We start from the raw sequence: 14,197 nt of genomic DNA on the forward strand, positions 1-14,197 counted from the left end.
CCCATTGCTTAGTTTTGTTCTTTGTCCTAAATGTGGAATACCAAACTGAAATCGCAATCAGACAGCAGGCAGTTTATTTTGAATATAAATACTCTGGAGTCACCATGTGACATCTCCAAGCTGAAAGCCTGGGCGGATAATTTGTCTGTGTCCTGACCCATCCTGCAACCCGACTCTGGGCCAAGGCCATTGACACCACTTACTGATCCTGAGCCCAGTTAATAGGAAATTGAGTTCCTCCCATTCTGTGGAGCAGTGTCTGCTGTGGACGCTCCCTCCTTTCAGCAAGCGTCGAGGTTTGGATCTGGCAGTCACATGTCACACACAGTGTTGTACTGGGGGTTTTCTGAGTTATCGCCTTTCCTGTGCACACAGAGCTTTCTCTCCCTGTATGACTGGGTGATTTAATTTTGTGAGTGAATCTGTCTCAGTATGCCTTGATGGTAGAGTAGACTGGTCAGTTTAATCTCTCTGGGTGCCAGTTTGTTCAGCTATGGGATGGCAGTGTCTAGCCTATTTTACAGAGATTGGTTGAAGCAGGGAGGGGCTCATAGAATTGTGGATGTGTTCAATAAAAGTGACGTATTTTTATGTCTGTTATACAGAAAAGGGGAAAAAAGCTTTTGAGGTGACACATAAATTGGTCAAGGTTACACAGGGGGATAGAAATAGCAGGAGAACTCCATCTTAAAACACTCAAGTTCCACATTGTCTGGCTCCTTGCTAACCTAAGCCCTCATCTGTTTCTGTTTCCACGAGACCACAGAGAAACTGCCAAAGAAAATGGAGCCCAAAGAAAGCAAATAACAACATTCAAAGCCCAGTGTGGCAGAAGCACTGCTTATAGTTTGAAAAATAATAGGAAAAAGAAGTGATCACCCATAATCCAACTCCAAACACATTATGCCATACGTTATCTTAATATTTCTTGTTGTTTTAAAATAGAACTCTATTTCTTATGCGGTTTATAATCATACTACAAATTCCCTGCTTCTTTGTTCCCACTGTGTATATTGGTTGCCCATCACTTCAGACTTGTTTGTTTGTTTGTTTGTTTTTGTTTTTTCAAGACAGGGTTTCTCTGTATAGCCCTGGCTGTCCTGGAACTCACTTTGTAGACCAGGCTGGCCTCGAACTCAGAAATCCGCCTGCCTCTGCCTCCCGAGTACTGGGATTAAAGGCGTGCGCCACCACGCCCGGCTTCACTTCAGACTTTTTATGAACATCAGTCAGTTTACTTCCCTGTACCCACACATAACCACATCTTTTTGTCTTTTCTTACTACTGATAAAATGTGGTCATGCATAATTTCATGGCACTCTTTTGGCTGGAGTCCCCTGAAATAGATTCATGGAGTTGACAGATAACTACTCAGAGTTGGAGTTTTTTTTAAAAAGTCTGGCTTATTGAGGGATAATTTATGTAGTGTGGCATTCACTCTCTGTAAGTGTGCAATACACATTCAGAAGGTGAGAGCCAACAGAGCAAAAATCAGAACCTACCATAGAGAACTTCTCTGTGGCCTCTTCCTATCCCAGCTCTGGTACCGTGAGCAGCTTGTCCCGGTGTAGCTATGAGGGAGCACCAGCTCCTGGTTGTGGGGATCTCGGCTGTGCTCCTTTCCCGTCTTCCTGTCAATGCTTCCTTTTCTGCTTCCTCCCTCCCTGTTTCTTCTGTTTCCTCAAAGTGTTCTCCTCATCCTTCCAGAGCAGCTTGAGTTCCATGCAAACTGGAAGGCCTTTCTCCACCTCAGCTCTCTTCCTCCTCGGCATCTCCCTCCTCCTCCTCCTCCTCCTCCTCCTCCTCCTCCTCCTCCTCCTCCTCCTCCTCATTTTTATAGAGGATTATCTTGTATACTGCGTGGAAGCATCACCTGTCAATAAAAAGCCTATTAGCAAAAGGCAGGAAATAGAAGATGGGACATCCAGCAGAGAGAGCGAGAGGATTCTGGGAAAGAGTCAGAGGCAGGTAGATTCTCCCTGGACTCTGAGGGAGACGAATGCATGAAACTGAGGAAAGGTAACTGGCCTTATGCGGACCTAGACTAGTTTAAACAGGGATAATCGGGTTATGTGCTAGTGGGAACAACCCAAGCTTATGGCCTGGGCATTTATTCATAAATAAGTCTTAGAGTCATTATTTCCAGAAGAGGGGTACAGGTAGAAAGCCTACACATCTCTTATCTTCCTCCTCCTCCTCCCTCCTCCATTCTCTCCTTCCTCCTCTGCTCCCTGGCTTCCATTAATATTGTATTTGCCTGCATTAACACTGTTATGATAAGTTAAAGCTGCTGTTTTTATTTAAACTGAGTATCTTTAAGAGCTGGAATAAGCTTTTGGTAGATCTGCAACCACCCAGGGGATCTGGCACACAATAAGAGATAGGTAGCTGCTTATTGGACAAAAGTTACATGACTGTAAAACTGACCCCTCTTAGGTAGCCACTCCTGCCCACAGCAGGCCTTTGGTCTTCACTGGCGTTTTGTCAAGTCCCCCCCCTGCCCCCGCCCCCTTTTGATTTTGTGATATGTATTTTTGTACCCATGCTGTTATTGAAGGGAGTAAGACAGCATCATAGCTGTTCAGATGATGAGTGAGAGTGGGCGGTAGCCCAGCTCCTCATCTGCCATTGAGAGATCAAAAGCTTTTAACCTTTGTGATGTATGAACCCTACCTCTGCGAGTTTTATATCTAACGTGCATAACTAGCCCTTGGCAATGTCTAATTCTCTCTAGAGTCACCAACATATTTCGGGATGCCCTTGCACTAATAGTAAAAGAGTGGCCACACATTCCGGCTCCGGATGATAATTCCTGAGTGGTTCTGTGTAATGCTGTGGCTACAGTGGCTGAATACGAGTAGTCCAGAGCTCCCCCCTTGCCATGCACTATATTTAGCTGACCCTCAGTCTGGATAATCCTGTGGAGTGAACCGAGTCCCACGCAGTAAGAGACAGCGAGCTTATCTGCTGCACTTTGACATGATTTTGGTAAAGATCAGAGGATTCACTCCGACTGGGAGAGATGGCAGTTCTTACCAGATCCTCAAAAGGCAGAGCCATCTCCAGTGGCAGGGCCATTCGGATGCTTTACTGAATTGTTTCTGTCTAACAGGGCCTTAAGTGTTTAACCATTATCTTGTATGGTCTTAGCCAGTGGTATGATGAAGGCGGACTCAGGCTTGTTCTGGAGCCTGGAAGGGAATCTTTAAACACTACATAAAGATATAGCCCTGGGGTGAAGTCAGAGATGTAGCCCTGGGTTGAAGTCAGAGATGTAGTTCTTGGGTGAAGTCAGGGAAGAGTGGGTACCAGTGGGTGGAAGAGGACGATGTCAGTGGGTGTCTAGGCACGTGGGCCTGTGTGAGCAGAGCTTCTCCTCGTCTGTGCCTCTGTGGCATGGGTTTAAGTGAGAAGCCCTGATGCTGAGGGAAGGACACAGCTCTCACTTAGACTTGGAGCCCTGCAGCCAGCTGGTGTCTCGTATGATGCCCTGGGCAAGTTTGTACTGGACAGTTATACCACCTCCATCTTCTCCCAACCCACCGCTGTCTTCTGTCTTTCAGGAGAAGATCGGATGGCGAAAAGATGCTCTGCACTTGCTGGTGTTCACAACAGACGATGTGCCCCACATCGCACTGGATGGAAAACTGGGTGGCCTGGTCCAGCCCCACGATGGCCAGTGTCACCTGAATGAAGCCAATGAGTACACAGCCTCTAACCAGATGGTGAGTGCTGCAATGGCTCCTCTGACCTGTCCTTGTGCCCATTGCTCATCCCTTACCTGGAAACCTCCTCACCTGCAGTAATTGCTGAGGTTCTGCTCCGCTCTGGGAATCCAGGTTTATTCATTATTTTGTCTTCTCTTGCTAAGTTTTAAAACCTCATTGTTAACTAATTCTTGTTAGGGATTTCTGTAGCTGGTTCATCTCTGCACTGCTGTGTACCTAGTGAGGATCTATCTCATTGGAGGAAGGGGTGGCCTGGGAGCCAAGGGGTTCCAGTGGAGGTGATCTGAACACAGCGTGGATGGAACCTGTTTTCCTGAAGGGGTCACAACTGGGATAGAGTTAGAAGATACCCAGTACCAAGTACCAAGATTCTGCCACATTAATTATGGAGACTTTTAAAGAAATGTATCCCTTCTTCTTCCCCAAATCTATTTTAACATCTGGCTAGAGAGGAGTTCTTGCCAGTTTTCTTTGCAGGACAAGCCCATTTTCTCCAGCTCCAGGAGGTGATCGTCTAAGCTTTCTAGATTATCCAGGAGTGATGGAGTCTTGAAAAGGCTTCTAACTGTAGGACCTCACCCTATACCAACCAGGGTTAAATTGCCTCCAGTCTTTCCTTTCTCCTCAATTGGTCGGCTACCTCCTTCCCCCATCACAGCCTGATTCCAGAGAGCAGTGCCCTCCTTTGCTTGTTATGAGCCATGAGCGGGACCCGCAGACATCGGTTACCTGACTGTTGGGCACAGGAAAAAGAATACAGGGCAAGGGACAGCTGTAGGGTAAGGATACAAGCTAATAGGTGTTGGTGGCAGATGGTAGACGGTGAGACTGTTCTTCCTGGTGCCACAACTATTCCTATCCCTCCAGAAAGAACGAGGAGGGGTCCAGATCACACCTAGTGATGCTAGAGGGGCCTTTCTAACGAATGTCCTTTCCTATAGCCTCTTAGATGAGGGGCTGCTGATGGACTTGGTTATTAGGCCCTTGGTTGACGGGTACCCAGGAGAAAGATGCTTTTTTCCAGGGTCTGCATGTCTGCAGATCACATGTCAGTGTTGCAGCTGGTTGGGATGGTTACACTCTTGACATTTGCCTTCGACTTAGGACTATCCATCGCTTGCCTTGCTTGGGGAGAAGCTGGCAGAGAACAATATCAACCTCATTTTTGCTGTGACGAAGAACCACTATATGCTCTACAAGGTACTCGTGTGTGTGTGTGTGTGTGTGTATGTGTGAGTGAGTGTGTGTGTGTATGTGTGTGTGTGCGAGAGTATGTGTGAGTGTGTGTGTGCGAGTGTGAGTGTGTGTGTGTGTGTGTATGTGTGTGTGTGTATCGGGGTGGGGGGTGGTCTGATCCGTGACTCATTTTGACCTAAAGCCAGTTAGAGATTAGAGTGGGGGTGGGCAGGGTCAATGGAGCTGTGCTTAGAAGTAATAAGGAAACCCTTGAGTGTTCATGTGGTCATGAGCATCTTCACTGGGAGTTTTTTTTTTTTTTTTTTTAAAGATTTATTTATTTATTTATTATATGTAAGTACACTGTAGCTGTCTTCAGACGCACCAGAAGAGGGCATCAGATCTCTGTTACAGGTGGTTGTGAGCCACCATGTGGTTGCTGGGATTTGAACTTCGGACCTTTGGAAGAGTAGTCGGGTGCTCTTACCCCCTGAGCCATCTCCCCAGCCCTCACTGGGAGTTTTAAACTATGTTATTTAACTTAATTCAGAGAAACATCTCAAAAATATTATGAATCGTCATTTTCAGAAGATGGATAGAGACACAGGGGCCTATTCCAGTTGAGAAGGAATACATGAAATAATTCTGTACAAAGAGAACTGGGCAGCTGTTGTTGGCTACTACTACTAACTCAGTCTGCCTTCCTGCGGAGGGTGGGAGGTAAGGGGTGGCCCAGCACAGTAGGTCTTCCAGAAATCAGTCAGTGACTGAGAGAAGAGAGCGATGGGCTTGTTGCATCCAACAAGTCTTTTCCCAGGTTGCCACCTGGGCCACCATTGTGGCAATGACAGTGGTACTCGCAAGCTCCCTAGAGAGTAATAGTAGGAGGACCTACTCTCTGGCCTTTCTGTGATGCTCGCACATGGGCACACACAGACATTCACTCAACCTCTCTGACTGTGTGAGCTAAGCATAAACCCGGCTCACCCTGGATGCTGTGACCATATAGGGGATGCTGTCAGGAATCCCTTAATTATCCTCCAAAGAACTTCTGTTCGATCGTGTCTCCAAGGCCCCTGCTTTATGAGAGGTTACGAAAATGTCACAGTGTCTTCCTGAGTCATGGAGCCTCTCTGAGCCTGAGTCTATTTTAGATTGATAGAATGAAAAGACGCTTAGTTTAATCATTGGTTAAAGCTCGACCGTTACAAACCACATTCTTAGAAGGACTAAGTGCAGAAGCTGTGTCGGGCTTTGTTTCCTCTTGGGCTTCAGCCTCCTTCCTCAGAATGGGGAGACCTATATAGCTTGAGGGTGACAGGGACCCTGTCCTGTTCTCAGAGCCACACTCAGGAGCTGTGCTAGGGCAAAGGGCTTTGTCCCCTGGCCTTACATACAGGTATCAAAAGGTCTTTAGAATGACACCCGTCTGTTAACTCCCTACTGGGAAGATAGGCTGTCTTCCTACGCTTGGGGAAGCAGGCCTTTGTGCTCCTGTAGAACATGCAGAGTCAACCCGAAATGAGCCTACAATTACCAGGAGTGATGGTGAGAGGGTCATGACCTTAGAGGGTGACTGGTCATTTGCTGTCAGCCCTGCACTTCCTTCCATAGCTCCCTGAGTGTGCTTCTCACACCAAATTTTCTTGCCTCTCCCATAGCACTCTCTCCATCCAGCATGTGGTCTGGGAGAGTGGCAGAGCGTGGTACTGGCCCTTGTTCACTCTTGTCCACAGTACACTTTTGATTCTGACAGAATGGAAAGTGTCTTAGTGAGAGGGTAACTATTGCTGAGATGAAACTCCATGACCAAAAGCAATGTGGGGAAGAAAGGGCTTATTTGACTTATACTTCCACATCATGGTTCATCACTAAAGGAAGTCAGGATGGGAGCTCAAACAGAGCAGGAACCTTGAGGCAGGAGGTGATGCGGAGGCCATGGAGGGATGCTTGTTCCTCATGGTTAGCTCAGCCTGCTTTCCTATGGAACCCAGAACTATTAGCCAGGGATGGCCCTGCCCACAGTGGGCTGGTTCCTCTCCATCAATCACTAATTACGAAAATGCTCTACAGGCTGCCTACAGTCCAATCTTATGGAGGCATTTTCTCAATTGAGGTGACTCTAGCCTGTGTCAAGTTGACATAAAATTAACCTTCACAGAAGGCAAAATGATCTTACTTTTTTTGTTGTTGTTGTTTTGTGTTTTTCAAGAATTTTACAGCCCTGATACCTGGAACCACTGTGGAGATTTTGCATGGAGATTCCAAAAATATTATTCAACTGATTATCAATGCGTACAGTGTAAGTCATTGGCTCTGACCCCCCGACTCCCCACCTCCATCCCGTCCCCTCCTGAAACCCTGAGGCCTGGAGCTGATAGAGGGGGGCTCCTAGTGTTTGAGGTGTGGCCAATGTCCCTTACTCAGTTTCTCCATGTCTCTGTGTCCTATAGACTCGGAGTTGGGCATCAGGGAGAATTCCTGGCTAGTTGCCTCTCACCCCCTTTCATGAACTGTTGCAGTTTGGGCTCTTTACAAATCAGAGCTTACTTCATTTCTCCTGTGAATTCCTGATAAAGCCAGAAATTTTCTCTTCTTCTCTTCCTCTACACTGTACCTTCATTTCTATCTGGGTTCCTCCCTCCACCCGGAACCCTTGAGACAGGCTCTCTCTAACCCTGGCTGTCCTGGAACTCACTGTGTAGACGAGACAGGTAGAGAGCTCTGTGAGTTCAAGGCTTCTGGAGAAGACAGAGCTAAGGAGTGGCCTCATCTGAGCTCTGTGAGGTGGGGGGAGGACATCTTCTGGAGTAGCTACCTCTCAACATCTCCAAGCTCAGCCAGCTCCAGACCCTGCAGACCCCTGAGCTATACAACATGCTTTCCCAGTTTAATTTAGAGGTTCCAGCAACAATAGTAGGGCCCGGCAGTTGCTCAGGGAACCTAGATTTACTCCAATTTCTAATGCAGCCTAAATAGATCATTTCTGCCAACCCCAACTTCTAAGTGGGTATCCGACTCTTCTCCTTGTTCCCCAGGATCAGGGAAAATGCCACACAAAGAATACTTCTAAGCCATACACACAGGCAGGCTGCTGTAGCTTGGTTCCCAGCATCCACATGGGGGCTTACAACCCTCTATAGCTCCCAGTTCCAGGGGATCCAGCACTCTCTTCTTAGCCTCCACAGGCACCAGAGCACATGGGCTGCGCTTGCCAGTGCTGGTTGACATTTTTATCATTGCCCTGATTTGTGGTGGGTTTCATGAGTCACACAACCATGACTACATGTGGGTATTGACTTTGCTCCTCCTGGATGCTAGCTAGCAGTGGATCTGTGGGGACACTGGAAGATGCTGGTCAGAGCATATGCTACAGATGAAGTGGTTGTGGTCTTTGGCTCTGTCTGATTCGTATGTGTCTTTCACAGTGCAGAACTGTCAGCTTTTAGATTTATATACTTTTCTAGCTGTGCCAAACTCACTCTCTGCCCAAGGGTGTTTGGCAGCATGGAGCTTCTCGCAGAGTACCGCAGAGGGAAGACTGTCTTCCAGGGCTGAGCCCTGAGTCTGGGTACGGAAACATCGATCCATGCTTATGAAGAGAGATACTTGAGACGAAAAGCCCAGGGGCCTCTCTTTAAAGTGGGAGCTGGCAGGATGGGCTGCAGACCACTAGAGTAGCAGCAGAGGGTGACATCAGAGCCCGTGGTGGGTTCTGCTCTAGCACAGCACATGTTTCTCTTTTGATTGTTGCCATAAAGTCTGCTCCAACCGCTCCCCTCCCCCCTCAGCTGGGCCGACAGAAAGCAATTGCAGATGTGACCTAACGTGACACAGGGTCTGTAATAGAATAGCACTTAGAGGGGCTGGCATTCTTGACATGGCCGACTTTGTCTAGGATGGGAGTTAAGAAACTATCTTCAGGGGCAGAGCTGGTCGCAATTGAGTAAGCTCATGAGTTGCACGTGAGTGTCCCCGTGCATAAGAACCAGTTCTTGTGCCTTTGAACCTCTGATGTGTCTTGCACTTCATTCTTTTCTGTCAACAAATACATCTTAAGGGGCTAATTGTGGCCAGCATTGTATGATACATGGCAGCAGGACACTGGAGCAAGCCCAGCTCTGCTGCAGAATTCTGCATGTGGTGTTTCAAGGGAGGGGGACCCTTAGAGCTGTGAGGGTGATTCGTACTTTCCCAAAGTCAGTGGATTCTGAGGAAAGAGGCCCGTGGGGATGGGATCAGCATGAGCTCTGGAAGCCTGCCTCAGCTACGAGCATTTGGGCTCGGCTTTTGGTTCCATAACTGAGGTCTGAGCTAACTCTTCATAATTCCTTCCTGCCATCTGAAACAGTAGAGGAGATTCTGGTCCCAGGCGCTCTGTGGTGAGCAAGAGAGAACCAGCTAGCCAGAACACCAGTGAGGGGTCTATGGCCCACGTAAAGCATAGAGTGCCTTTTCTCTCCTTTTCTTTTCTTTCTTTTTTTATTTGTTTATTCCATGTATGTGAGTACACTGTGGCTCTCTTCAGACACACCAGAAGAGGGCATCAGATCCCATTGCAGATGGTTGTGAGCCACCATGTGGTTGCTAGGAATTGAACTCGGGACCTCTGGAAGAGCAGTCAGTGCTCTTAACCATTGAACCATCTCTCTAGGCCGAGCTTTTCTTATTTTAAAGACTTTTAAATTTTAATTTGTCGTGTGTGTGTGTGTGTGTGTGTGTGTGTGCCCACTTGTATGTCAGTGCACCATGTGTTTGTCTGGTACCCTTGGAGAATAGGAGAGGGCATCAGATCTCCTAGAGCTGGAATTGGAGATGGTTGTGAAGTGCTATATGGGTGCTGGGAACCAAACCCAGGTCCTCTGTGTATAAACTGAGGATTTCAGCATCATATATATAAGCTGATGAGGTGGCTACTCCAAGGCAAGGAGGGGGAGCACAACCAGAGGCATCTGGAGGAGTCCAGAGCAGGGAGAGGAAGGAGTGAACTGAACAGAGGCCAGCAGACTGGACTAGGGACTTTGAGGGACCGGGAGATGGGTGGGTGGGGAGATGAGGTCAAGAGAGGAAGATAAGAGAGAAGCCAAAAGAGAGCACATGGCTGAAATGTCAGGGCTCTGTGAGCACGAGAAGCTGGAGAACTTTAGGGTAGGGGGTGGGTGAGAAGAACTGAGAAGACCCACAGACAAGTGTTTGTGATACCCAAGAAAGCCTGGAAGCCAGCTTCTGATGCCAAATCAGCATATTCGGTGTGCTAGTAGGCACCGCAGATAGTTATTTGTCCCGAGCATCTTTGGACCTGACACTATAGGAGAGCAGCTAGTGCTCTTAACCACTGAGCCATCTTCCTCACCTCCTTTCCATACATCTTCATATATACTGGTATATGTGCATGTGTGTGTATGCATTTCCCCCATTTGTGTATGGGTGTCTAAATGTGAATGTGTGTGTCCGTTCCTTTGGAGGCCAGAGGAAGAATTAGATTCCCTGGAGTTTTGAACTGCCCAATGTGGGTGCCGGGGACCAGTTTGAATCGTCTTGAAGAACAGCCAGGATTCTTAAACAGCCAGCCCTCCAGTCCCTATTAGCTATCTTTAAAGATTTCATCTTCATCTGCCCAGTCCCTTGAGCCTAAAGGTTGTTCACGTGTTTATACATTGGTCCATGTATTCATTCACCAAGACTTTGTTCTGCATCCTGGAGAGAGAGGGCATGTATGTGGTCCTTTGGGTTCATGGCACACTGAGAAGGCAGATCTGTAAATAACTAATTACATTCAGTGGGAGAGGGGTGTGTGTGTTGCATAGCACTTTTGTGACCTTTGGCCAATTAAGGATGGCACTCCGAAGAGGAAGCAGCTTTCAGAGGGTTTAGTATTTTTAGAGTTGTAGAAGCACTTCGACAATTTGTTGCAGAGAGACCAGTTTTTGTGGAGTATTTTCTGCAAGCTGTGAATTTGTTGGGGAAACGCACATCTCATGTATTAGCTTATTAGCACCACATGCCAGAGTCGGAGGGCTAGAGGGAGGGGTGGGAAAGCTACAAAAGCTGGTGGCATTCTGGCTTCTTGTTTGTGAGGAAGCTTGGCTCAGTGCCTCTCATAGTAAGTCCTGCTACCTGTAAGCCCTGCTGTCTGTGTTATAAGCAGATTTTTTAAATGTGTGATAGAATATGACTTCTAAATAGTCATAAAGTTACTTCATTTGGCCTCAGCTCCTAAAGTTATAACTTTCATAGGGACTTTTGAGACAGCATTTTATTTATTTTTTATTTTTATTATTTATTTATTTATTTATTTAAATTTATTATATGTAAGTACACTCTAACTGTCTTCAGACACTCTAGAAGAGGGCATCAGATCTCATTACAGATGGTTGTGACCCACCATATGGTTGCTGGGATTTGAACTCAGGACCTTCTGAAGAGCGGTAGGTACTCTTAACTGCTGAGCCATCTCTCCAGCCCCCGAGATAGCATTTTATTAAGCAGCCCTGGCTGGTCTAGATAGAACTTGCTATGGAGATCCACCTACCTGTGTCTCCTAAGTGCTGGAATTAAAGGTGTGTGGCATCACACTTGGCTATTACTTAAGGGTTTGTTGTTGTTATTGTTGTTGTTCTGAGACAGGGTTTCTCTGGGCAGTCCTGGCTGGCCTTGCACTCAGAGAGCCACCTGCCTCTGCCTTCTGAGTGCTTGGATTAAAGGTGTGCACCACCACTGCCTGACTTCTTACAGATTTGGGGTTTTTGTTGTTGTTGTTGTTGTTTGTTTTTTGTTTTTGTTTTTGTTTTTGTTTTAGATTTATTTATTTAGTGTATGTGAGTACACTGTAGCTGTACAGATGGTTGTGGGCCTTCATGTGGTTGTTGGGAATTGAATTTTAGGACTTCTGCTCACTCCGGTCAACTCTGCTCACTCAGGTCGGCCCCGCTCTGGCCCGAAGTACATAAGTACACTGTAGCTGTCTTCAGATGTGCCAGAAGAGGACGTCAAATTTCATTATGGGTGGTTATGAGCTACCATGTGGTTGCTGGGATTTGAACTCAGGACCTTCGGAAGAGCAGTCAGCGCTCTTAACCGCTGAGCCGTCTCACCAGCCCCATAGATTTGTTTTTTATAGAATAGTTCCTCGGGGGTAGGGTCTCATGGATCCCTCCTCTATTTTATGGCAGAGTTATGACTTGCTGGAATTTGTACAGATTTTGTGCAGATAACCATAGTTGCCTGGAGTTCATGAGCACAATGGCCATGTAACATTCAGGAGACAAGCACTTCTTCACTATGTTCTTCCGCATCCCTTACATTCTTTCTGTTCCCTTGTCTGTCACGTTCCCTGAGCCTTGAGGGCATGGAGGGGTAATGCAGATATCCCATTTAGGGCTGAGAACTTGGTGTAGCTAATTCACTGCACTCCGAACAGTCACGAGACTCTGCATCATCTCCTGCCCCTTGCAGAAGAAGTTTCTTGACCCGAGTTAAGCGCAGCCCTTATTTACAGATAAGGCAATATGACAACATGACCATTTATTTTGAAAAACAACAATAGTATCTTCTCTACCCATTAAGGGTGGATTCTAAAAACCAAGAGGCATATAAAGTCTTCCATGGACCTTGTATAAACCAAACATACCTGAGTATCTAACACCCAGGTAAAAAGCAGATCATGGCTAGGCTTGTTGCTTGCCATTTCAGTTCAGAAGCCTGAAGCACGAGGATTACAGATTTCGGGGTTATCCTAGACTGCATAACAAGACCCTGTCTCAGAAACAAAAATATACAAAGAAAACACAGCCACAGCAGAGCATTGCCAGCACAGGCAAGTCCCTTGTAGGCCTCCTTCTCTCGCTATCCCCCAAGGGCAACCATTAGTTCTGCCTGTTACTGAATTTCACACATGATGGCTTCTCACTTAGTAGCAAGGATGCACCCTGAGAGACACATCGTCAGGGAGTTATAGCATTTTACAGGCAAAGAGTATACAGCATATTAACCTAGATGCTGTAATGTACTACTTGCCTTGGCTATCAGCAGCTGCCTTTCTCTTCTAGGCTACAAACCTATGAGGCTGGTACTATCTGGAATATGCAGGCAGTTGTAACAGTGGTGGCCATTGTGTACCTGAATATACAGAAGGTAGATTAACATCACTAAGTGATGTGGGAAGTTTATAGCTCTCACGATCTCACGATGGGGCCACCGTTATATATAATCTACTGAGGCCCAGAGTATCTTTATTAGGGAATAAATAAATAGAGTGTGTCTGGCTTTGAGTAATGTTATACTCTTCATGGTCACTTTATACACTTGTGTTTGATACATTGTTGCTATTGTAAGTGCCCTGTGAGGTGGATATTCTGTGGTTTACTTAAATCTATTGTACTATTGGCAGGCCTTTGGTTGGCTTCCAGATTCTTGCTCTTAACTTGCTGTAGACATTCTTGTCCCTGCCTCTTGGTAACCTGCACATCTTAGTTGTGTACAATCCTCAGAGGAAGCTAAAATCAGCCTGAGTTTTAGAATACATTACTTATTGACTTTCTTTCTTTTTTTAAAAAAAAAAAACATTTATTTATTTATTTATTTATTTATTTATTTATTATTTATATGTAAGTACACTGTAGCTGTCTTCAGACACCCCAGAAGAGGGCAACAGATCTCATGACGGATGATTGTCAGCTACCATGTGCTGCTGGGATTTGAACTCAGGACCTTCGAAAGAGCAGTCAGTGCTCTTAACTGCTGAGACATCTCTCCAGCCCTCTTTTTTCTTTTTTAATATTATTTATTTAATGTATATGTATATGAGTACACTGTAGCTGTCTTCAGACACACCAGAAGAAGGCATTGATCCTATTAAAGATGGTTGTAAGCCACCAAGTGATTGCTGGGAATTGAACTCAGGACCTCTGGACGAACAGACAGTGCTCTTAACTGCTGAGCCACTTCTCCAGCCCTACTTATTGGTTTTCTCAAAGCCTGTATCGGCTTCCACTCCAGCCAGCAGTAAGGACCCCAGCTTCTCCCCAATCTTTCCAGTAATGCTACTTTCAGTCTCCGTCCCTCCCTCTCTCCCACCTTCTCTCTCTCTTTCTCCCTCCCTCTCCTCCCCCTCTCTCTCTTTCTTTCTTTCTTTCTTTCTTTCTTTCTTTCTTTCTTTCTTTCTTTCTTTCTTCCTTTCTTCCTTCCTTTCTTTCTTTCTTTCTTTCTTTCTTTCTTTCTTTCTTTCTTTCTTTCTTTCTTTCTTTCTTTCTCTTCTGCATTGACATATCACTTTTCCATAGTCTTTGTGTCAC

At 46.2% G+C, this 14,197-nt stretch overlaps 1 protein-coding gene across 3 annotated transcripts in view; it reads left to right on the forward strand.

The window, feature by feature from the left end:
- The window catches only part of Itgb5 (integrin beta 5), a 119,674-nt gene that overhangs the window by 66,013 nt on the left and 39,464 nt on the right, over nucleotides 1–14,197 (forward strand). For all 3 annotated transcript variants that reach the window (NM_001145884.1, NM_010580.2, XM_030248983.1), the window contains 3 exons: nucleotides 3,564–3,725; nucleotides 4,833–4,928; nucleotides 7,117–7,206. In NM_001145884.1, coding sequence (NP_001139356.1) covers nucleotides 3,564–3,725; nucleotides 4,833–4,928; nucleotides 7,117–7,206 — 348 coding nt within the window. The remainder of the gene's footprint in view (nucleotides 1–3,563; nucleotides 3,726–4,832; nucleotides 4,929–7,116; nucleotides 7,207–14,197) is intronic.

The sequence above is a fragment of the Mus musculus genome, chromosome 16 (genome assembly GCF_000001635.26).
Source record: "Mus musculus strain C57BL/6J chromosome 16, GRCm38.p6 C57BL/6J".
In the NCBI taxonomy this organism is placed as follows: Eukaryota; Metazoa; Chordata; class Mammalia; order Rodentia; family Muridae; genus Mus; species Mus musculus.